At 44.7% G+C, this 24,756-nt stretch overlaps 1 protein-coding gene across 1 annotated transcript in view; it reads left to right on the top strand.

Moving 5' to 3' along the window:
• Positions 1-22,336, top strand: part of LOC149287748 (uncharacterized) — a 792,175-nt gene extending 769,839 nt beyond the window's left edge. Inside the window, exons 3-5 of the mRNA XM_089492616.1 lie at positions 12,727-12,895; positions 13,727-13,847; positions 20,316-22,336. Coding sequence (XP_089348742.1) covers positions 12,821-12,895; positions 13,727-13,847; positions 20,316-21,973 — 1,854 coding nt within the window. The 5' untranslated portion in view covers positions 12,727-12,820 and the 3' untranslated portion in view covers positions 21,974-22,336. The remainder of the gene's footprint in view (positions 1-12,726; positions 12,896-13,726; positions 13,848-20,315) is intronic.
• The last annotated feature ends 2,420 nt before the right edge of the window (positions 22,337-24,756 follow it).

Below are 24,756 nucleotides of genomic sequence, written 5' to 3'. Positions count from 1 at the left end.
CTTCTGATCAGGACTAAGAATAGGATAGGATACAGGCTAGGATTTAGGAATGCATGTGGCTAGAACAAGAAATTTCCAAGCAAAGATGGACTGGTAACAGTGTGGAAAATAGGCACTCTCCACGTAGAATCATAGAATTGTAGAGCTGGAGGAGACTACAAAGACCACCCAGTCCAACCCCTTGCCATGCAGGAAATCTCAATCAAAGCATCCCTGACAGATGGCCCCCTCCCCATTTAGACACTGGTGAAAATAATTATTTTATTTTTGCAAATGAGACTATTTCTCTGAGCTTAACTGCTGTGTTTGTCTATGTCAGTCATAGTAGGAGCAAGAAGTGTGCACCTCCTCCCTCTGCTTGCTAAAGCCACATAGAAGTTGAGGCATGTACGTTTGTGTGCATTGTTTCAGAATGGACCTATTGTCAAAATCACATTCATCTAAACTTCTCCTTGCCTATTTTTTAAAAGCATGCACACTGCTGAATGTGTTGCACTTGATACATGAAAAGTCTATAAATGTACAGGTTTATGCATGAAGATTACTCCCTGGATTATGCTCATTTTTGGGAAGTGAAGATGTAAGTAAATTCATTATATAAACCAAGTGAAACAAATACCTCACAAAACTCTAGAAAACACCACATACACACACAGTCCCCAAACAAAGGACTCACTGGCGCATTGTGTGTCTGGGGTCTGGAAATCTCACTTCCACCTTCTGGGAAGACAATGCTGCAAGAGACTGATTTGGGGCTTGATGCCTGCAAAGCATGGACTCACTCTCTCAGCTGCTGCACTTCCACACAAACCTGGGCTGAAACATTTAAACAAAGGTCATCTTTCAGCTCCAGGAATAAAAGCCTACCTTCAGTACAAAGACACTGACTTCTTCAGCCCCAGAAAGGGCTCTTCTGCAGTCCTTTATGGCCGGAGCTTCCCTGGGTCAGAGGCCGTCTCCTCAGCCGTAGAGAAGGGTTGCTCTGAGTGCGAAGGAGGAGGAGGTCCACAGGGCTGAGGGAGGGAAGGCAATGGGAAAAGGTCAGTGCCAATGGCCATGGAGGGCAGAAGGTAACAATGCCTAGGAAACTCCTCTGAGTCCCAGCCATTCTAGGAATGAGTGGCAGGAGTGAGTCCAGGGGGATGAGGGGTCTCCTTTCCCAAAGGGGGAGGCAAGGACGGAAGGACCCTCCCCAGCTAGGGCCCAAAGGGAGGGTCTCTTTCCCAACTCTCTCTCCCAGCCCTCAAATCCCAGCCTCCCCACTGGCCCTGAGTCCCTGCCTCTTCTTCCTCAGAGCCCCCCACAGGCCCCTTCCTTCCTTCCTTCCCCCCAAAATGGAGGGGCAGAGGCACAAAGGAAGACACTTCTTTCCTTTTGGCCCAAGGAGCCTGGCCTCCTTCTGACTCTGGAGCCTCAGGAGAGAAAGAGAGGCCTCTGTTCAACTGAGGCCTCAGAGAAGGTTCCGGAACATTTTTCCCCACAGTCACAAGCAGCAGAAAATGGCCGCCAGAACACAAAATGGCCAGGGATGGTGGAAGGGACTGGGATTCCAAGCAATCAGTTCTACGGATAGTGGGAGGGACTGGGATTCTAGAACACAAAATGGCCACTAGAACACAAAATGGCCACTGGGATACAAAATGGCTGCCCCTTCCTCATCGCTTGGCAGTTGGCAGTCTGAGGCCTTCAGGGAACCCAAATTGGTGGATGAAAGGGCCCCAAAGTCGGAAGGGATCCCAAATAGGATTTCCAAACCTTAACAACACCTAGACATTTTCCTGATGCTATTGAAAGTGAAACTGATCCCCTCCTTATTTACAATCAATAGTGAAGGATGTTAATACTAATATTAAGAGTGCCCATCGTCCGCAACCCAGCTCAGGTCTTGACCGTTCAGGGAGGCCAGTCCAGCTGCAGGTGGCCCTCCGTCCGTCTGTCTGTCCTCCTTTTCTTCTGCATTCCTCCTCTTTTCCCCAGCATCAGCCCCTTTCCCAAGAAGACTGCATCTGCACTATAGAAATAAAGCACTTTGACACCGCTTTAACCGCTCAGTGCTATGGAATCCTGGGATTTTATCTTTGGACACTTAGCCTTCTCTGCCAGAGAGCTCTCATGCCACAACAAACTACAGATCCCAGGATTCCATAGGATGGAGCCAGGAGAGTTAAAGGGGTTTCTAACCAGATGATTTCTGTAGTGCAGATGGAGCCCAAGTCAGTTGTAAAAGGATAGAAGCAACCAAGTGAAATTTTTATTCTGTTAAAAATGGTTTTACTTTTTTAAAATATAAGCAGTTTGTTTTTCTGTCTAATCCTTATTCTTCTAGTTGTTGTTTCTTTGTATGTTGGTTTGTTTCATTCTTGGTAATATGAGTTATTCTGGCCGGTCTCCTTCCTTCTTGCCTGAAAGTCTATTAATACGAAAACTGGGGAGTCTTTTTAAACTTTCCAGAGGAGCCACTTTTGGCCTTTTTTGGGGGACTAGCCTCCTCTTAGAAGCCAAAGCCCAATGTTTGTGAAGAAGAAGAATAAGGCTTGTATTAAAACTATCCTCCCATTTCTGATCCCTTTTAACACCCTTGTTCCCCAGAAGAAGCAGAGCTTTGTAATAAGAAAACCCTCTCAGAAAAGAGACACAAAAGACACACAAAGAGACACACTTCCTTCCTTTTGGCCCAAGGAGCCTGGCCTCCTTCTCTCTCTGGAGCCTCAGGAAAGAAAGAGAAGCCTCTGTTCAACTGAGGCCTCAGAGAAGGTTCTGGAACATTGTTCCCCACAGTCACAAGCAGCACAAAATGGCCACCAGAACACAAAATGGCTGGTAGAATACAAAATGGCTGCCAGAACACAAAATGGCCACCAGAACACAAAATGACTGCTAGAAGACAAAATGGCTACCAGAACACAAAATTGCTGCCGGAACACAAAATGTTTGCTGTACCACAAAATGGCTGCCAGAACACAAATTGGCTGCCAGAACACAAAATGGTCACTGGAACACAAAATGGCCGCTGGGACAAAAAATGGCTACTTCTGTCTGAGCGCTTGGCAGTTGGCAGTTTGAGGCCTTCAGGAGAGAGAGAGAGACTGAGGGAAGAGTGGAAGGAGGTCCTGGAGGGAGGGGGCCTTGGGAGATATAGGGCCTTCCTGAGATATTCGGTGTTCACTTCCTAACAAAGGGGGTTCTGGCCTCATAAAGGATTTGGGGCAAACTGGACCTGAAAGGCAGTAGTAGCCTTTTCTCTTGCCAATGGGATTTAAAGTGCATTTCCTGGACTGGATCTCCCAGCATCCACATGGCCAGAGAGAGGAGGGGTCCTGCCTTGCAGTAAGGCCCCTCCAATCCTTCTGAACCAAGGACTACAACTCCCACATCTTCTTTCTTTCTTTCTTTCTTTCTTTCTTTCTTTCTTTCTTTCTCTCTCTCTCCCTAGCTGCCTTGTGTTAGTGGTGTTACTGGACTTGTTGTCGTTGTGTGCCTCCAAGTTGTTCCTGACCTATGCCGACGCTAAGGGAAGCTCTTCGCAGGCTTTTATTGGCAAGATTTGTCCAGAAGTGGTTTTGTAAGTGCCTCTCTCTGAGGCTCAGAGAGTGTAACTTGCCTAAGGTCATTCAGTGGGTTTCCGTGTCTAAGAAGGCATTCGAACCCTGGGCTTCAGGGTCATAGTCGAATACTCCAGCCACTAAACCATGTTGGCTCTTTCTTGAGGCTTTGTCGTTTTTTGTGGAGTGGCTCTAAGTCATTGTCGACTTCTGGGGAGCCTCTCCTGGGGTTTTCTTGGCAAGAGCTGTTCAGAGGAGGTTTGCCATTGCCTTCCCTGAGGCTGAGAGAGTGTGACTTCTTGCCCAATGGACCCAGCTGGTTTCATGGAGGAGTGGGGCACTGGACTCTGGCCTCCAGAGTTCTAACCCAACACATAAACCACTGCACCACACTGTCTCCCATTCCCATGTACAACCTGAGAAATAATTGCAGGTTTTTTTCTTCATGTGTATCTTCAAGTCACTTCTAATTTATGGCAACCCTAAGGCAACCTTATCATGAGGTTTCTTTGGCAGGTTTCTTCAGAGAGGGGTTGCCATTGCCATTCTCTGAGGCTGAGAAAGTGTGACTTCCCAAGGGCCGCCTAAGTCCAAAACACACTGCGGCAATAATCCAATCTGAGATTGCTTTAACTGCCCTAGCTGAGCTCAGTGCTAAGGAATTCTGGGAAATTTAGTTTTCTGAGACATTGAGCCTTCTCTGTCAGAGAGCTCTGGTGCCACAATAAACTCCATTTCCCAGGATTCCCTAGCACTGGGCCAGGGAAGTTAAAGCGCTCTCAGACTGGACTATTGCTGCCGTGTGTTTTGGACCTTACTTGGCCGCAAACTGTCCATAGCCTGCAATGCATCTCCTAATTCTGTTGGCAGTCCCTCCCTCCCAACACTTTCTCATTTCCCCCCCAAAACCAGCGCAAAGCTGGCAGATGGAAAGAGGTTTTAAAGCAGCATTTAAATCTGCCATATTTGTTTTTAAAAGACTAAATGTCCCAAATGCTATTATCAGTTTTGTAGCTATTATTACAGAAAGACGTAGAGTGCAAACTCCTCAAGTACCTTTGTTTTCTGGAGTGAGATGGACTTTTCCAACTGACTCTCTGTGATGATCTCCGGTGGTCCAAGGGACTGTAATAATAATAATAATAATAATAATAATAATAATTTTATACCCTTCTCTTCAGCCAAAAGGCTATCAGAGTGTCTTACAAACTGTTAATTAGACATTTAGACATTATGGCTCTTAGCCCAGCAAACCCTTAACTTCCTTAAATCTCGCTGCCATCATCCAGTGAATTATAAAAGGACTTCCCTTAACCTACACTGGGACCAGTTAAGGAACCTTATTTGTCCTTCTTTACTGATCTTCCCAAGCATCAACTGAGCCAAAAGACGTGTAAAAGGAGTGTCGAGTAGAAGATACTCCAAGGAGGTATTTACTATAAATAACAAAATATAACTAAAATATAACTCACACAAGATATTAAGAATCTTGCAGGTACAATATTTGTAAGTATATAATGTTCAATTCATAAAAGCTATTAAAATAATAAATAGACCTAAACATCCAATTCTGAGACTAACTTCTAAGATCCGCTCTTTAACTCTCTCTCTCTCGATCTCCAACCGACACAATTCCCCCAACTGTCTCTTGGTCTCTCAGGCCTTATATCTCCTTCTCACGGAAGCTTCCAGAAGAACCTTCATCTTGCTCTCTGATTGGTCAAGAGAGCCTTCCATAGCAGTGATGTCACTCTGCATTTGCATAAACCTCCCTTTACTGCCTGAAGAAGACCTCCATTGACTTTAGCCCAGTCATTCCACTTTCCCAAGGCAAGGCTTGCACCTATTTTCCAATGTTGTTCTTGGTGTCTGCCTTCCAGTTGTTTCCAGGTCTTATGGTGACCTTATGGGAGTCTCTGAAGGGGTTTTCTTGGCAGGTTTCTTCAGAGTGGGTTTCCCATGGCCATCCTCTGAGGCTGAGAGAGTGTGACTTGCCCAAGGCTTCAGTGGTTTTGAAGCCTTTTTGCTTTATCTTCTAGAAGGAAGCTGAGGTGTTGCTTCTTGCATTGAAGAATGAGAGGAACCTTGTGGCATCCAAAAGGCTAACATTCTCTGGAGTTATGTCTGATAATATGAATATACAGGATTGCAATCCCTGTTCGTTTATTAAAAGGTTTATAGTGCACCCCATATCATAGAATCTCATAGCTATGACCCTTAATAGCAGTTAACCAAATTAAACAGTATATAAAACAAAAACATGGAACAAGCTAGACAAGAGGCCTCCAGGCTGCACCTGGCTCTTTTGCATTGGTGGCGGCAGTGGAGCTGCGGCTGTGAGGAGGCCAAGCCTCAGACACCTCTCCGCCGTCGCCGCCGGCAACTCCTGTGGTGGTGATGGTGACGGCAGAGAGGAGGCCAAGGAGAGTGCCAGAGGCGTCCTCTCCGCCGCCGCCTTTGCGTGAGGGCCAGGTGCTGGGCTGGAGTCTTCTTGGCCTCCAACACCCAAACCTGGCCCTTTTGTGCTTGCGGTGGCAGCGAGGAGGCTGAGGAGGCATCTGGTGTTGCTGCTTTGCCACCTCGGGCTCCTCGTTGCCAAGGCCAGGTGAAAGGCGAGGTGTTTCTCCTGGAGGCCAACTGTGCTGGCAGTGGAGCGAAGGCCGAGGAGTACTGCCAGAGGCCTCTTCGGCCCCCTCTCCACTGCCGCCATGGCGCAAGGGCCATATGGGGCTATTGGAGGCCAAGAGGCTTCTGGGTCACCACCCGGCCCTTCAGCGGTCATGACAGTGGAGGCGTGCAGGCCGAGGTGGAGAGGAGGCCTCTGGCGCTGATCCTCTGCCTCCTCTTCGCTGCCACCGCAGCAATCACTGCCACCTCCGCAGAAGGGCCGGATGGTGGGCTGGAGCCCTCTTGGCCTCCAACATCCCCACGCGGCCTTTCCCCCGACCATGGCGGTGAGGAGGGAAAAAGTTGGGGAGGGGAGGAGAGGAGAGGGACTTTTGTCCCCAATGTTGGCACGTGTGGATTTGAGCATACGCGGATTTTGGTATACGCCGGGGGGAGGAACGGATCCCCCACGTATACCAGGGCCCCACTATATTTGCAAGCAAAGGAGGGCCAAGAGAGCCCTGGAGAGCCTTGCCTTGGGGTGGCTCTGGATCTCTGGTGCCTAACAAACTACAAATCCCAGGATTCCTCAGGATGGAGCCAGGAGAGTTAACACAGTTTCGAACTGGAATATTTCTGCAGTGCAGACACAGTCTGAGCTGGTTGTAAAAGGGTAGAAGCGCCCAAGTCTGGTTTTTTTCCTCTCTTAATAATGCTTTTACTTTCAAAAACTAAGCGCTTTGTTTTGTTATTTTTGTTGTTGTTTGTTTGTTTCATTCTTGGTAATATGAGATGGTCTGGTTTGTCAACTTCATTCATGCATTAAAATCTCTTAATAATAAAACTGAAGAGACTTTTAAAACCTCCCAGAGGAGCTACTTTTAGCCTTTTGGCGGGGGGGGGGGGGATCCTCCTCTTAGAAGCCAAAGCCTGATGTTATGAAGAATAATAATAATGCTTGTATTAAAACTATCCTCTCCATTTCTGATCCCTTTTAAAACCCATGTTCCCCAGAAGGAGCAGAGCTGTGTCTATTTGAAAAGACACACAAAACACACAAAAATAAACACACTTCCTTCCTTTTGGCCCAAGGAGCCTGGCTTCCTTATCTCTCTAAAGCCTCAGGAGAGAAAGAGAGGCCTCTGTTCAACTGAGGCCTCAGAGAAGGTTCTGGAACATTATTCACCACAGTCACAAGCAGCACAAAATGGCCGCCAGAACACAAGGAGGCAGGGACTGGGATTCCAGCCAATCAGGGCCAGGGACACAAAATGGCTGCCAGAAAACAAAATGGCCTCTGGAACAGAAAATGTGAGTCTGGGGCAGGGGGTGGGGTCTTCCAGCTGCTCTGCCCCCATTGGCCAGCCTCAAGAAGAGGAGGAGCTTCTGCTTCTCTATTTAGCTCTGCGTGCGGAAAAGTGACCGACGAGAGAAGCAGAGTGTCAGAGAGAGAAAGAGACAGATAGAGAGACAGGAAGGAAGGAGGAGAGAGGAGTAGAGTGTAAGAGAGATAAAGAGACAGACAGGAAGGAAGGAAGGAAGGAAGGAAGGAAGGAGAGAGGAGCAGAGTGTCAGAGGGAGAAAGAGACAGATAGAGAGACAGGAAGGAAGGAGGAGAGAGGAGTAGAGTGTAAGAGAGATAAAGAGACAGACAGGAAGGGAGGAAGGAAGGAAGGAAGGAGAGAGGAGCAGAGTGTAAGAGAGAGAAAGAGACAGACAGGAAGGGAGGAAGGAGTGAGGGGAGTGAAGCGACAGCAGAGGGACACGGCCTGGAACCACTAGGCTTCACTGATGCACTGAGATCTGGCTGGGCCTGGCTTGGGCCTACTGCTGCTGCTTTTCTTTGGCCACTGCCATTAAGGAGGGGAGGAAGGAGGCCCAGCAGTCCTTCTAGGCATGGGCCACTCTCTCTGAAGTCCCAAAGGGGATTCCAGTGCTTTTAATGGTGGCGCTCATGCTGTAGCAAAGATGATGATGATGATGATGATGATTTTATCAGGCCTAGGGGGGAGGATAGAGCTGCTGCCAGACCTTAATCATCATTAATGTCACCTTCCTGTGCCTTCTTGCTTTGCACCACTGTAATGGCCATGGCTCAGTGCTATGGAACTCTGGGAATGTTCTTTTGGTTTGGCATTTTAGGTGTTGTTAAGGTTTGGAAATCCTGTTTGAGGACCCTTCCGACTTTGGGGCCCTTTCCTCCTCCATTATGGCTTCCCTGAAGGCCTCAAACTGACAACTGCCAAGCGCTGAGCCAGAGGCATCCATTTTGTGTTCCAGCGGCCATTTTGTGCTGCTTGTGACTGTTGGGAATAATGTTCCGGAACCTTCTCTGAGGCCTCAGTTGAACAGAGGCATCTCTTTCTCTCCTGAGGCTCCAGAGTCAGAAGGAGGCCAGGCTCCATGGGCCAAAAGGAAGGAAGTGTGTCTCTTTGTGTGTCTTTTGTGTCTCATTTCTGAGAGGTTTTTCTTATTACACAGCTCTGATCCTTCTGGGGAACATGGGTTTTGAAAGGGATCAGAAATGGGGAGGATAGTTTTAATATAAGTGTTATTATTATTCTTCACAAACATGGGGCTTTGGCTTCTAAGAGGAGGCTTCTCCCCCGAAAAAGGCCAAAAGTGGCTCCTTTGGGAGGTTTTAAAAGTCTCCCCAGTTTCCTTATTAATAGATTTTGAGGCAAGAAGGAAGGAGACAGACCAGAATAACTCATATTACCAAGAATGAAACAAACAAAAAGAGAAACAAACAAGAACAACAAAAATAATGATTAGACAGAAAAACAAACTGCTTATACTTTAAAAAAGCAAAACCATTTTTTACAGGATAAAAATTTGACTTGGGTGCCTCTATTCTTTTACAACCAACTTAGGCTGTATCTGCACTGCAGAAATAATCTGTTTCGAAACTGCTTTAACTCTCCTGGTTCCATCCTATGGAATCCTGGGATTCGTAGTTTGTTGTGGCATGAGAGCTCTCTGGCAGAGAAGGCTAATGTCCCAAAGGTAAAATCCCAGGATTCCATAGCACTGAGCAGTTAAAGCGGTGTCAAAGTGTCTTATTTCTAAGTGCGGATGCAGCCTTCTTGGGAAAGGGGCTGATGCTGGGGAAAAGAGGAGGAATGCAGAAGGAAAGGAGGACGGACGGACGGAGGGCCACCTGCAGCTGGACTGGCCTCCCTGAGCGGTCAAGACCTGAGCTGGGTTGTGGACAATGGGCACTCTTAATATCAATATTAATATCTTTCACTATTGATTGTAATTAAGGAGGGGATCAGATTCCTCCTTTCAATAGCATCAGGAAAATGTTTAGGTGTTGTTAAGTTTGCAAATCCTGTTTGGGGTCCCTTCCGACTTTAGGGCCCTTTCATCCTCCATTTTGGGTTCCCTGAAGGCTGCCAACTGCCAAGCACTGAGGCAGAGGGAACCATTTTGTGTCCTGGCGGCCATTTTGTGTCCCGGTGGACTTTTTCGTTTCTGTCAGCCATTTTGTGTTCTGGTGGACATTTTGTGCTGCTTGTGAATGTGGGGAATAATGTTCCGGAACATTCACTGAATCCTCAGTTGAACATGTCAGGGAATGACATGGATGTGGCCACTAGGTGGAGCTGTTGTGCACGTTATATACAGCTCTAGTGGCAGTTATATGTGTCGGCATTCGAACAGTGCATCATCACAATGTTGATGCAACTGTCAACTGTCCTTCCTAACTGTCACTGAGAGACAGACTGAGACAGTTGGTGTGTGAGAGCAACTGCCTCTCTGTGGATGGTGTTACTGTGGCTGCGTCACAGGTTGTGTTATTATTGTTGGTTGGTGGAAATAGTGTGTATTAGAGATGGTTGTCCAATACACTGTGTATATATATATTGTAAATATTGCAAACGAAGGTTAAAGTCCTCGTGAAGAGTGAAGGCTTGTTCTGTAGTTATTTCTCAAGCCTGGAGCTGAAGGCCGTTTGCAGTGGTGAAGGAATATTTCCTTCTTGACCAGAATACCTTTGCAGACATCTCCACAGATTCCTTCTCCCTGGCGTCCTGTCGATGTGGTTCAACTCAGCAGGTGGTCGTGGTGGACACAGCGCGTCTTTCCACACGCCCCAACAGAACAGAGGTTCCTCTTTCTCTCTCTGAGGCTCCAGAGCGAGAAGGAGGCCAGGTTCCTTGGGCCAAAAAGAAGGCTGTGTGTCCCTTTGTGCCTCTGACCCTCCATTTTGGGGGGAGGGAAGGAAGGAAGGAAGGAAGGAAGGAAGGAAGGAAGGGGCCTGTGGGGGTCTGAGGAAGGGAGGCAGGACCAGTGGAGAGGCTGGGCTTTGGGGGCTGAGAGAGAGAGAGGTGGGGAAAGAGACCCTCCCTTTGGGCCCTAGCTGGGGAGGGTCCACCAGTCCTTGCCTCCCCCATTGGGAAAGGAGACCCCCTCAGCCCCTGGACTAACTCATTCCTAGGGCTGGGACTCAGAGGAGTTTCCTAGGCATTGTCACCTTCTGCCCTCCATGGCCATTGGCACTGACCTTTTCCCATTGCCTTCCCTCCCTCAGCCCTGTGGACCTCCTCCTCCTTCGCACTCACAGCAACCCTTCTCTACGGCTGAGGAGACGGCCTCTGACCCAGGGAAGCTCCGGCCATAAAGGACTGCAGAAGAGGCCTTTCTGGGGCTGCTGGAATCAGGGTCTTTGTACTGAAGGTAGGCCTTTATTCCTGGAGCTGAAAGATGACCTTTGTTTAAATGTTTCAGTCCAGGATTGTGTGGAAGGGTTGCAGCTGAGAGAGTGAGCCCATGCTTTGCAGGCATAAAGCCCCAAATTCGCTCTCTAACAGCATTGTCTTCCCAGAAGGTGGAAGGGAGATTTCCAGACCTCAGACACACAGTGCGCAAGTGAGTCCTTTTTATGGGAACTGTGTGTGTATGTGTTGTTTACTAGAACTTTGTGAGATATTAGTTTCACTGGGTTTATAAAATGAATTTATATACGTCTTCACTTACCCCAAATGAGCATAATCCAGGGTGCAATATTCAAGTCATAAACCTATACATTTATAGATATTTGTTATATCAAGTGCAACGTATTCAGCAGTTTGCATCTTTTTAAAAAATATTCAAGGAAAAATGAAGAAATTGTGATTTTAACAATAGATCCATTCAGAAACAATGCACACAAATGTATATGCCTCAATTTCTATGTGGCTTTAGCAAGAAGAGGGAGGAGGTTCATACTTCATGCTCCTGCTATGACTGACATAGGAAACGCAGCAGTTAAGCTTAGAAAAATAGTCTCATCTGCAAAAATAAAGTAATTATTTTGACCAGTGTTTAAATGGGGAGGGGGCCATGATGAGGGGAGGACATGGATTAGATCTGTAAGGTAATTCATGTCTCATCCAGCCCAAGAGCTAGAGCTTCTTCACCTGGGACATAAAGCAGGTCCTCCCCTCCTCCTCTGTGTGAAAGAGAAGTCAAATTCTCATCAGTCATGATGACATAGCATGAAAAATTTGCATTCCTGCATTTAAAAATCTGAGGAGTCCTGAATCCTGTTGGTTAACCCTAGAGAGCAGACCCACTGAAACCATAAGTGACTGGTGAGTTAACATATAGATAAATCCAAATTATTCAGTGATTCTATTCTGATCAGGACTAGGCACAAGATAGAGGCTAGGATTAGGACTGCATGTGGCTGGAACAGGATATTCCCAAGACAAGATGGACAGGCAACAGTGTGGAAAATGGGCACTCTCCACATGGGCAGAGACACTCTCAGAATTGTGACTTCTCTGCATGCAGAAGGCTGCCATAGGAATTGGGTGCTCCCTTTCCATCAGCTCAATCCTCTGGTGCCCCCTGATCCTGGGAGAAGGGTTGGATCCCATGGAAGGGGAGCAGCCTGAGAAGAGAGAGCTCCTTTCCTGCCCTTCTTGACTGGGGGCCTCCCTGGAGAAGGGCCATTTGTAGACTCATTCCACCCAGAGAAACACTGGAGCATAGAGAGTTCTGTTGGTTTGGCCACTGGGAGAATGAGGAACCACCAGGCCAGACAGCCTGACCCAGCAAAACCCTCTATGCTCCAGTGTTGCTCCGAGTGGAATCAGGCTACAACTGGCCATTCACTGACCCAGGTCCTACCATAGAGTTGTGGAAGCCATCCCGCATAGCCATTCCATGCCTGGTGAGAGTGTTGGTGTGAGGTATTAGAGAAGCATCCAGCTGTGTTTCTGTAGTCAGAAGCAAAATGAAGAAATCTTCTTCTGAGGGCAACTGGGGACCTCTGCAGGTTTCAGCAGATAATGCACTCATTTCACATCCAGCTATGAGGACATAGTCAGGACCCTTTCCAATTTCCCATCCCCTGATCTCTCACAAGGCATGGAGTAAGTGTTGTGTAGGGGAGCTGCAGTGAGTCTGTGCTAGGTCCAGGGGGTTTTGTTTGGTGCAGAGGGAGGAAGGGGATGCTCACCTCTACATCGGCCCAAAGGAGGCATATGTTACCTGCATATGTCATCAGCAGGATGCTCTTCTCCGTGTCTTTGACTGCTGCAGGGTTTCTTGCTAAACCAAGCTTTACCCTGGTCTCTTTTCTCAGGAACCTCATTGCGATCCCCTTGTACACAGCGTTGGGACATTGTTTGCTGGAAGTGACCAAAGTGCAGGGCCACCAGGATCCCTCTGCCCACCTGATGGCCAACACAAAGGCCAAGCAGACGGAGCTGGGCTCCAACAGAAAGAGGCTGCCGAGGGTTAACAGCTCTTTGGTAAGTTGCCATCCTGACTGTTATTTTCATCTGTGTCTGGGCTGGATCATGAAAGCAAGGGAAGAAGATACTGTCCCAGTTTGGCAGAGAGAGTCCTGGTTAATCCTCTGTCTCCTCATTTTTTCAGGGGCTTAGGAAATGTCCTATTTCACTCTCCTCCTCCCATTTCCTCCTTTCTCCTCAGGTCAGTTCAGTTGCTGCAAAGTGCATTCCAGGTTCAAAAGAGTCTACAGCCCATCAATGCAAAAGAGGGGAGAGGGGAGGAGAGAAGGGGGCAGGGTCTTGCCCTTGCCAGGAGTCTAAGCCAAAAGCAAAATGCTGTACCCTTTCTCGCTTGTGTGATCTTTATCATTAACAACTTTGGCCATCTTGACCCACTTCTGGTGTTGCTTGTCCACATGTGTGTTGCTTTCCCCATCTGTGAAATGCTGGATGATATGGAAGAATATCTCTGGACTTAAATTGAGGGTGGGCCCAGTGGCCCTGAAGCTCAGAGTACTCCCCAGAACTGTTTATTAAAAATGAAATTTGCCTCTGAAATTTGGTGAAATATGGCTAAATGAAAACTAATATAAATGTTGGGATAGTCAGTATGTTAATCAATCAATAATATTCCAGAAATGGCCTAAATTATATTGTTTATCATATTGTATATTATATTGAAAGGATTCGAGACAAACTGGATCTCAAAGGCTGTAGCTTTTTGCTTTCTTGCAGAATTTAAAGTTTATTTCCTGGACTGAAGTGATGAAATAATATTTGGGATGAACCATGTGCTTTCCTCTCCTTTTGTTTAGTCACTCTCTGGATGAGGGCTATTTTCTGTTGCAGGTGACCTTTGCGGATGTGGCGGTATATTTCACTGAAGAGGAATGGAAACTGTTGACGAAAAAGCAGAAACTTATGTACAGTCCTGTGATGATGAACAATTATGAGAATGTGGCCTCTGTGGGTAAGGAACCTGAATCCATTGCCCTTCCTGTGAACCCTGAGGGCCCTTTCATAATTTACTATCAGAGTGCTATGATTCCACTTTAGAATAATAGAATCAAAGAGTTGAAATAGACCACAAGGACCATCCGGTTCAATCTTCTGCCATGCAGGAATAGACATTCAAAGCACCCCCGAGATATGGCTATCCAGCCTCTGTTTAAAGACCTTCAAAGAAAGAGACTCCACCAAACTCTGAGGGAGTGTATTCCATTACTGAAGAGCTCTTATTGTCAAGAAGTTCCTCCTAAAGCTTAAGTGGAATCTCTTGTCCCTGTGGCTTGCATCCATTGTTCCATGTCCTTTTCTCTGGAGTAGCAGAAAGCAAGCCTCCTCCATCCAGAATATGACATCTCTTCAAATATTTGAACAGGGCTGTCATATCCACTCTTAACCTTCTCTATTCAAAGCTAAACATACCCAGCTCCCTAAGTCATTCCTCAGAGAGCATGGTTTCCAGACCATTCACCATTTTGGTTTCCTTCCTCTGGAAATGCTCCAGCTTCTGAACATCTGTTTGAATTGTGGTGCCCAGAACTGGACACAGGATTATTGCAAGTGAGCCCTGACCAAAACAGAATAGAGTGGCACTATTACTTCCCTTGATCTTGACACTATACTCCTATTGATACAGCCTAGGATCACATTGGCCTTTTTAGCTGCTGCATCACAATGTTGACACATGTTCAACTTGTGCTCTACTACCATTCCTAGTTCCCTTTCATACGTAATGTAATTGTCATAACAACTTCCTATGGAATCTTGGAATTTCTCGTTTTAGTGAGACACTATTGTTCTCCAATTCTAAATATCCAATCCTAAACTGCCAATTCTGGAATGTTGTGGGAAGGAGCCATGGAGATTAATGCTTTTTGCCCCTAAATGGTCCTCAGCCCTTTCCTGAGCAAGTTTCCTGGCTTTTGTGGCCCCTCTTCCAGCTTTTTGAGGCTCTGGAGAGGCTTCATGGGGAAAAGGCCTCCCTTGGCCCTGCAATGGATCAGAGAGGGCCCAACAGTGGCAAAATGGCCTCCACTTCCCCAAAGGGATGCTGTGGGATATTGAGGGGCAAAATGTTATGCCATATTTTTATTTTTATGTATTTAAATTTTATTAATAACAGACATCACATTACAAACATTGCAAGCATATAAACAAACATACATAAAACATTGGTTTCAATACCAAAACTCAAAAAAAAACAAACATTGAAAACTAACAACTATGTAAATCTAAAACATTATATTATATTATTTAATTCTAATATATATCGTGGCTTCCTCAAAGTAAATGCATATTTTACATTACTAACCATATCATATCTCCTAGGTATATGTCTTCAAATAAAAAGTTTTTTACTTCTTAATTAGCTTTTTACTTCAAAATTTTTTAGGCATTCCCATTCCCTTTTTATCTTTTCCTTATCCAGATCCTTTAGCGATGCAGTCAATATATCCATCTGCATTGCTTCTTCTAATTTATTTATCCACTCATCTTCTGGTGGAATTCTTTTCTGTTTCCAGGAACTAGCATAAACAATTCTAGCTATTGTAACCATATATAAAATAATACATCTATTTTTTTCACTTTTTCTAATAATCCTGTCATATTTAATAAAAATAATAAAGGACTAAATGGTAATGTTATTCCTAACATGTTTGACATCAAAGTGTGTATTTCCCCCCGGTATTTCCCCGCTTCTGTACACTTCCACCAAAGGTGGTAAAAAGTTCCTCTTTGTTTACTGTATTTCCAACAACTACCGCTTCCATTCTTGTACATTTTGCTTAGTTCATCTGGGGATATATACCAGCGATACATCATTTTAATATAATTTTCTTCATAATTTTGACAAAGTGTGAAAGAATTAGTATCTCACCAAGATTTTTCCCATTGGTCATTTTCTATTGTATTTTTTGTGTCCTGAGCCCATTTTAACATACAATGCTTCACACTTTCCTGTTCCAAATTCCTTTGCTTCAATAATTTGTAATATTTTGATCTATGTCCCCTTTTATCGTCAAAGATTATAGCATCCAGTTCATTTTTCTTATCTGTAAGACCATGCTCTTTTTTTTTTTATCAATTTTATACCTTTCAAAAATTTGTCTAAACAGAAACCAATTCTTATTAATCTTGTTCTCTATCTCATTGCTAGGTTACATTATTAAATATTTTTTTCTGTTGTTAATAGATCCCTGTATGTTAACCATTTCTGACCCTCGATTTTTGTTCTTCTATAGAAAGCTTCTTGAATAGAGACCCATGATGGTATCTGACTATAAAATTGTTTTTTAACTTTAACCCATACTCTAAACAATGAATTTCTTATAAAATGATGGCAAAAATCTGTATTAGCTTTAATTTTGTCATGCCAGAAGAAGGCATGATATCTAAACCTTTTGTGTTTTCCATTTCTAACAACTTATCATATCTTAATTATTCTTATTAATTGTTGATCCACTGTAAACAGACCGCATAATAATACAATTTTTTCATATCTTAAGGTGACACAATGTGGGATTGCCTCTGAGATCCCCTGGGAGGCAATGTCACCCCCCCATCCCCAAGAGTAATTCATCCCAGTCTTGGAGATGTCTTAAAGCTGTTTTAAGGCTCCTCTCTGGCATTTGACCCTCACCAAAATTGGAATCCAGGTCCCAGCCCCCTTGTTCTGCCTTTCCTAATACATTATTTGTAAATTGAATATCCTGCCTTTCTCAACAAATGGCCCTCAAAGTGTCCCTTTTATGCATCACATACACTCTGGAGATTATCGCACTGCGTTCTGAGAACGTTCCGTATCATCACGTGATGAGAACGTTCCTGGAACAGATATTACTGCATTAGTAAACTAGAACGTGATCAGAACTGCATTTTACCGCACAGCGATTCCTGAAACCGTTCCGAGAACATATTCCACCAAGGCCGCCTCCGTCTCCTGATTGGCTGAAAGAATGACAGGCAGGGAGGCAGGGAAGCAGGCAGGCGAGCGACTGCAGTGAGGGAAGGGGTGTGTGTGTGAGAGAGAGGGGGGAAAGGAGGAGGGAGGGAAGAAGGAGGGATCGGGAGGAAGGCAGGGAGAAAGAGAAATGGGGAGAGATGAGCCTTGCAAGTTACATCCCAAACCTCCTTTGCAAGGCTGGGAAGAAGGAGGAGCTCCATGCAGGTCTCTTCAAGCCGAAGGAAAGCAAGTTGCCAGGAAGGGGACTGGGCCAAGGGCAGAGCCCCGGCAGCCATAGCAGCTCTTTAAACCGGTTAGAAAAGAAGAGTCCTCTGCTGTCATCCCAATTCCCCATTTTGGCTGCTTGTCAGCCTTTTGCCTCCTGTGTGTGTGCGCATGTAATGTGTGCCTTCATAGAATCATAGAATCATAGAGTTGGAAGAGACCACAAGGGCCATCCAGTCCAACCCCATTCTGCCATGCAGGAAATCACAATCAAAGCATCCCCAACAGATGGCCATCCAGCCTCTGCTTAAAGACCTCCAAGGAAGGAGACTCCACTACACTCTGAGGAAAGAGTGTGTTCCACTGTCGAACAGCCCTTACTCTCAGGAAGTTCCTCCTAATATTGAAGTGGGATCTCTTTTCCTGGAGCTTGCATCCATTGCTCCGGGTCCTAGTCTCTGGAGCAGCAGAAAACAAGCTTGCTCCCTCATCAATGTGACATCCCTTCAAATATTTAAACAGGGCTATCATATCACCTCTTAATCTTCTCTTCTCCAGGCTAAACATCCCCAGCTCCCTAAGTCGTTCCTTGTAGGGCATGGTTTCCAGACCTTTCACCATTTTAGTCGCCCTCCTTTGGACACGCTCCAGTTTCTCAATGTCCTTTTTGAATTGTGGTGCCCAGAACTGGACACAATATTCCAGGTGGGGCCTGTGAGCTTCCCTCCCCGCTTTAATTCTTGTCTGGCTCTTTGCTATGGAATTCTGGGAGTTGTTTGCTTGCTTTTGTGTGTTGCTCCAAACACCGGAGCTTTTGTGGGTTCCTTCCTGGAGGGAAGGAGGAGAAGGTCCTGGGCATCCCTGCCATCCTTGCCTCCTGCAGGCTGCCAGCACAGGAGCCCCGCTGGACATGACACTAGAGGCCCCCGCAGAAGCAGCCAGACCCTCTCCCTCTTGCTCTCTGCTCTGGCCCCCCTGTTTCCCTCTCTCTTTCTCTCTCTTTCCCTTCTTTCCTCTTCTCTCACTTGTCCCAACTTTCCTCCCTTCCCTCCCTCCTTCTTTCCCCCCTCACACACACACACACCTTCCCTCACTGCAGTCGCTCGCCTGCCTGCCTCCCTCCCTGCCTGTCATTCTTTCAGCCAATCAGGAGACGGAGGAATGAGAGAACGGATTTGAGAACAGATAAGAATACCGCACACACCTCTGTTGGAATGTTTCATCACGTTTCAGCTCTCTGGGAACACATTCATATCTGTACCCTCCTGGAACACATTTGGAACACATTTAACCGTTCTGAGAACCCGATTGGAACACATATGTGAGGTATACTCAAATGCGTTCCGTTCTCATCACGTGATGAGAACATTCTCAGAACGCAGTGCGATAATCTTCATAGTGTTTGTATCTATGATAGAGAGATGGAGGGATTGTGAAAAATAGAAAGGGAGGGAAGAGATGCTGAAGGTGAAATGGTAAAGCAGTACAGAATGGCAAGAGGGAAGGTTGGAGAGTAGAGGGAGAAAGGGAAGGGGATCAGGCCTCTGGGAGCCAAGAGAGGAAGGCAGGACCAAAGCCAGGATCGCCTAGCTCTGTGTGGAGAGGAAGGGACCTCTGGGAAGGGTCAGGAGGGAGGCCTTGGGGATTGGGAGGCAGCCACCAACCGGACAGATTTTAAGAACTGGATTGAGTGAACTGGTGAGAACACGGCTCAGGCTTTTGGTTTCAGACATATTAAGGGGTTCTATAAGCAATTATCAGCAATGTCTATGAAGAGAGGAAAGGTGACATAAAAATTCCTTTTTCTCTAATATTTTTGTCCAAACTGTTTAGCTCCATGGTTGAATCCAGAGGCCCTTTGTTATCGAAAATGCTGGAGTTTGGGAAGGACACCCACAAGTGCGATGCTTTTAGGGGAATTTGGTACTTAGCTGAAAAGAGAGAGATATAATTTGCTTGGGGCAAGACCGACCTCGGGATTCAGCCCAATTGTGCTAGGCCCGGAAGCACACAGAACTGCAGAGGCATTTGAAATAGGTTTTAATGTTTTATTTAGGGGAAAAGCAGAATACACACACACATGTAAGCGTTCACACACATGCACAAGAACTAGATAACAGGTGGAAGTGGTCAAGAGATGTAAGATTTTCATAATGGTAATACTTTACCTAGGCGGATCTGGATTCCAATTGCTGAGGGTTTGAAATGGGAAGAGAAGTCAGGAGCTCCTGTGACAAGTGGGGTTGGCGAGTGCATTGAGGTGCTTAGCCATGTAAACCGACAGACTGTCTGTCTGTAATTGGACTGACATTAAAGAACAACCAGTGAGGGCAGATATTTATACTGGAATTGTTGCTTGGAGGCAGAAACCGAGTGTTCAAAAAGGTTTTAAGAGCGTTAGAATGTGTCCTGGGGGGAAGAATGGTCTGAAACCAAATTGAATGCAATGGGTGCTTGGGGCAAATATCTCAGACAAAAAGGATTAGCACACTGGCTCTCAGGTCTTTCTTGGCTCTGAATTCCAGTAGCGTTGAAAAGCCAATATACAGCATAATCTGAGGGTGACGCTCCAAGATGCAGCGCAATAATAACATAGCAGAGTACAGAAGCAAATACCAGATATAGATATTGGCAATGCACTGACCACTTTCCACAGTTAAAAATAAGTCACAAACACAGTTGATTTCATGAAATCCTTGGAGATTCTCTCTCTTGAATTGCAAAATAAAACAAATATTTGCAAGCACTCCTCTTTGACTTCCATCAACTTCACCATCTCTTGTACACACAACTCCAACCCAATCCTCACCAATCCGCATGTGAGCTGTATACTGTATTGGTTGTGAGTCATCTCCTGGTGCCACACAGCATGAAGCATCCTCTGCAGTTAGCTTCCATCATGACTTGGGCTCTGACTCAGGACTCTATGGCAGTCTCTCAGGATATGATGCCACCTGTCAATCAAATCATTTTTGCACATGTTTGATGTAATATTTTTTTCAACAGTCCTTTGGCTATCTGCTGCCACTGATTCCTTCAAAGCAGTCCCCATACGGTCTCTTCTTTGCTAGATCCTATGAGTAAGGATACAATGGTTCCATAGATTTAGGGGTATAAGCAGCAGGGTCATGCTTGGGTTACTCACAGAATCTTTCTTAATTTAATCTCTAATAAGGAGGGGTTAATGAGGGCTAAATCATGGGGTAACACCCTCCTCTCTTAACTCTGATTTTCAGTCTTATCTGTCATTTTCCTTCTTTACAGAAAAACATTTGAGTCATGAGAGAGTCCACACGGGAAAAAAGTTCCATAAATGCCAGCATTGTTGGAAACATTTTGCTTACAAGTCAATCCTTGTTATGCATCAAAGAGTCCACACCGGAGAGAAGCCACACAAATGCCAACATCATGGGAGATATTTTTCTTGGAAGGCACACCTAATGAGACATCAGAGAGTCCACACAGGAGAGAAGCCTCACAAATGCCAGCATTGTGGGAAAGGTTTTTCTTGGAAGTCAGACCTAGTGACACACCAGAGAGTCCACACAGGAGAGAAGCCATATAAATGCCAGCATTGTGGGAAATGTTTTTCTCAGAAGTCAGACCTAGTGAGACATCAGAGAATCCACACAGGAGAGAAGCCAAACAAATGCCAGCATTGTGGGAAAGGTTTTTCTCAGAAGTCATACCTAATGACACATGAGAATATTCACACTGGAGAGAAGCCATACAAATGCCAGCATTGTGGGAAATGTTTTTCTCAGAAGTCAGACCTAGTGAGACATCAGAGAGTCCACACAGGAGAGAAGCCATACAAATGCCAGCATTGTGGGAAATGTTTTTCTCAGAAGTCAGACCTAGTGAGACATCAGAGAGCCCACACAGGAGAGAAACCATACAAATGCCAGCATTGTGGGAAAAGATTTTCTTGGAAGTCAGTTCTAGAGATGCATCAGAGAGTCCACACAGGAGAGAACCCAAACAAATGCCAGCATTGTGGGAAATGTTTTTCTTCCAAGTCATACCTATTGGCACATCAGAGAGTCCACACAGGAGAGAAGCCATACAAATGCCAGCATTGTGGGAAATGTTTTTCTTCCAAGTCATATCTATTGGCACATCAGAGAGCCCACACAGGACAGAAGCCATACAAATGCCAGGATTGTGGGAAATGTGTTTCTTCAAAGTCATACCTATTGGCACATCAGAGAGTCCACACAGGAGAGAACCCAAACATATGCCAGCATTGTGGGAAATGTTTTTCTTCAAAGTCAAACCTATTGGCACATCAGAGAGTCCACACAGGAGAGAATCCATACAAATGCCAGCATTGTGGGAAATGTTTTTCTTCCAAGTCATACCTATTGGCACATCAGAGAGTCCACACAGGACAGAAGCCATACAAATGCCAGCGTTGTTGGAAATGTTTTTCTTCCAAGTCATACCTATTGGCACATCAGAGAGTCCACACAGGACAGAAGCCATACAAATGCCAGCATTGTGGGAAATGTTTTTCTTCCAAGTCATACCTATTGGCACATCAGAGAGCCCACACAGGAGAGAACCCAAACAAATGCCAGGATTGTGGGAAATGTTTTTCTTCCAAGTCATACCTATTGGCACATCAGAGAGTCCACACAGGAGAGAAGCCACACAAATGCCAGCATTGTGGGAAATGTTTTTCTTCAAAGTCAAACCTAGTGACACATCAGAGAGTCCACACAGGAGAGAGGCCACACAAATGCCAGCATTGTGGGAAATGTTTTTCTTCAAAGTCAAACCTAGTGACACATCAGAGAATCCACACAGGAGAGAAGCCATACAAATGCCAGCATTGTGGGAAATGTTTTTCTTCAAAGTCAAACCTAGTGAGACATCAGAGAGTCCACACAGGAGAGAAGCCACACAAATTCCAGAAATGAACTAACATTATATTTATCAAGAAGCAAAACAAAGAATATATTTTAAATCTTGTGGTGATAAGAAAAAGCCCTTGTGATTCCGTGTGTTAGGTTTGTGTGTCCATATGCCTGTTTATGTTTTTCAATTATATTTTGTTATTTTGAGGTTTTAATTGCCTTTATTATAGATTATTGCTTTCCTTTATAAATTTGAGTGGGGATCATGGTGGTGGAATAGGTTAGTTAAACAGAGGGGTGGGATTGGCTGCAGCTGGTTAGAATAGTTATGGGAATGATAGCATTTGGAATTTGTTCGATGTTGGCTGAAGAAAGTTGGGGACAGGTATTAACAGAAAGGGCTAGTTTGTGGGAATGGCAAAGGGGGCCTTGTTATCTGTGGGACATAGACTGTGGGAATTGGATGTGGGGGCCAGGTTTGGACGAGTGTGATGTTTTAGGTTTTGGGGTTTTAATGTTTGGTTTGGTGAGAGCAGCTCTGACTTAAACACTGAATTTCTGATTATGTGTTTGAAATTAAGTTTTTGTTGTTTCAACACACTGGACTCATTGATGTACAGAAATTCTGCATTTGCACAAAATGTACCCTTTCTTCTCTCCTCAGCCCTCAGCTCCATTCCCAGACATAAAAACAGAGGCAAACACACATATATACTCAGAGAGACAGAGCTATATGTACAAAGCAGAGCCTTCCCAGCCTTTCCCTCCTGAGTCCAGCTCCGCAGCTTGGGCTCCATTCCAGAAGGAAGGAAAAAAGGCCGTAGTCCTTCCCTTCTTCCAAAGGCCAACAATGGAATAAACAGCAGCAGCAGCAAAGGCCTTACGATCCCTGCGCATGCTGAGAAGGGGTCTTTGGGGCTTCTGAAAGGAATGAACGTGCCAAGGGAAGAGAAGCATAAAGGGACTGCTGAAGTTGGGGGGGGGGGGGGATCTGGGACCTATTTCAGGCACCTTCCTCCTGGAACCCATTATTAGAGCCTTCACAGCTCACTATGATGCTTTAAATGATTATTTCACAGATAATGTCTCTCAGATAAGAGCCAAATTGGACGTCAGCATTATTGCGGAGGCTATAAGTGAGGTGTCCATGAGTAAGATCATACTGGATCAATTTGAATCTGAGTACTGAGGGTGTGGACAAGCTCCTTGTAAGTGTGAAGAGGAGAACTTGCCCTCCCAACCCTTGCCCTTTTTATATCACCTGAAATATATCATAGATGCATCTCTTAGTTAGGGCTATTTTCCATCATGCTTAAAAGAAGCAGTGTTACGGCCGTTTATGGAAAAGCCCTCCCTAGATCCCTTGGACATGAACAATTACAGACCGGTCTCCCGTCTTCCATTTCTAACCAACATAATTTTGAGGGCAGTTGCTCTTCATCTCCAAGGGGTCTTGGATGAAACAGATTATTTGGACCCATTTCAAACTGGCCTCAGGATGGGATACGGAGTCGAAACTGTTATGGTTGCCTTAGTAAATGATCTTTGCTTCAAGGGGGGATGTAACTTACCAAACTTTAAGCTGTATTATTATTAAGCTTGTCTCAAATGACTAGAAGAATGATTCAAATTAGAAAACAAGACTTTATTGAATATAGAAAAAGCTAACCTGAATCTTGGTATACATGCATATATGTGGTATACAAAACCAAAAGATAATGATACTTTTAACCATCATGTTATAAGAAGATCATTGCTTAAAGCATGGTATAAAATGAGACATCAATTTTGGGTGTCATTGCAAGAAGCCTATTACAATCGAACAAAGGACAAAGATACTCCATGGCTAAGATATGGAGATTTAATAAACAAAACACCAGAAGGAAAATACAATATGAAATCTATGGAAGAACTTAATGAAAAAGGAAACCTGAAGGATTGGTTTTTATACAACAAATTAAACAATTGTTTTAAGGCAGATAATAAAGCTCCTGGGTTAACGATGGATAACAATGAAATAGATAAAATTATGATGGACAAAAATGGTAAACACATATCCAAATGTTATAAACTATTAAAAGAAAGAGATCTAGAAGATGAAATTATTAAACACAGCATAGTAAGATGGGCATGTGATATAAATAAAACTATAACTATAGAGGAATGGGGAAAATCGTGGAAAGGAACAAATAAATTCACTCTGTGCCAAAACTATAAAGAAAATGATATCAAAATGTTATACAGGTGGTATCTAACCCCCCAAAATCCACCAGATATACAAAACTGGCAATGCTAAGTGCTGGAAATGCGGGGAACCTGAGGGAAGCTTCTTTCATATTGGTGGACATGCATTAAAGCTAAAGGATTCTGGCAAAGGATTCATGGAACCATCCAAAACATTCTGGATATAAATATTCCCTTTGAACCCAATTTATTTTTACTAAACATGACACACAACATAAAGTCAGTAAAATACAATATAATTGTTTTATATATGGTCTCATGTGCAAGGATCTTATTTGCTCAAGTTTGGGAATCTACAATTAATCCTTCTATGGAAGATTGGTTGATTAAGATATATGAAGCTAGACATATGGATATAGTATCTGCCTTACTAAGAGGGAAACCAAAATAATATTTGGAAATGGAATGGAGTTGTCTTAAAACATTTGAAGAAAAGGGCGATAACATTCGGTTAAATCAATAGTTAATATTTGGTTGATATTTAGTAATTTAAATGCTATCATGGGAATATCTCAGTATAATAAACATTTTTAAAGTAAAAAAGGAAGACCAACATCATTGTTGTGGGAGCGCCACACACCGAGTTGTATAGCCACATTCTG

Source organism: Sceloporus occidentalis, unplaced genomic scaffold (assembly GCF_023333645.1).
Source record: "Sceloporus occidentalis isolate IW3139 unplaced genomic scaffold, rSceOcc1.0.p SCAF_57, whole genome shotgun sequence".
NCBI lineage: Eukaryota > Metazoa > Chordata > Lepidosauria > Squamata > Phrynosomatidae > Sceloporus > Sceloporus occidentalis.
This window is presented reverse-complemented; position numbering and strand designations above follow the sequence as displayed.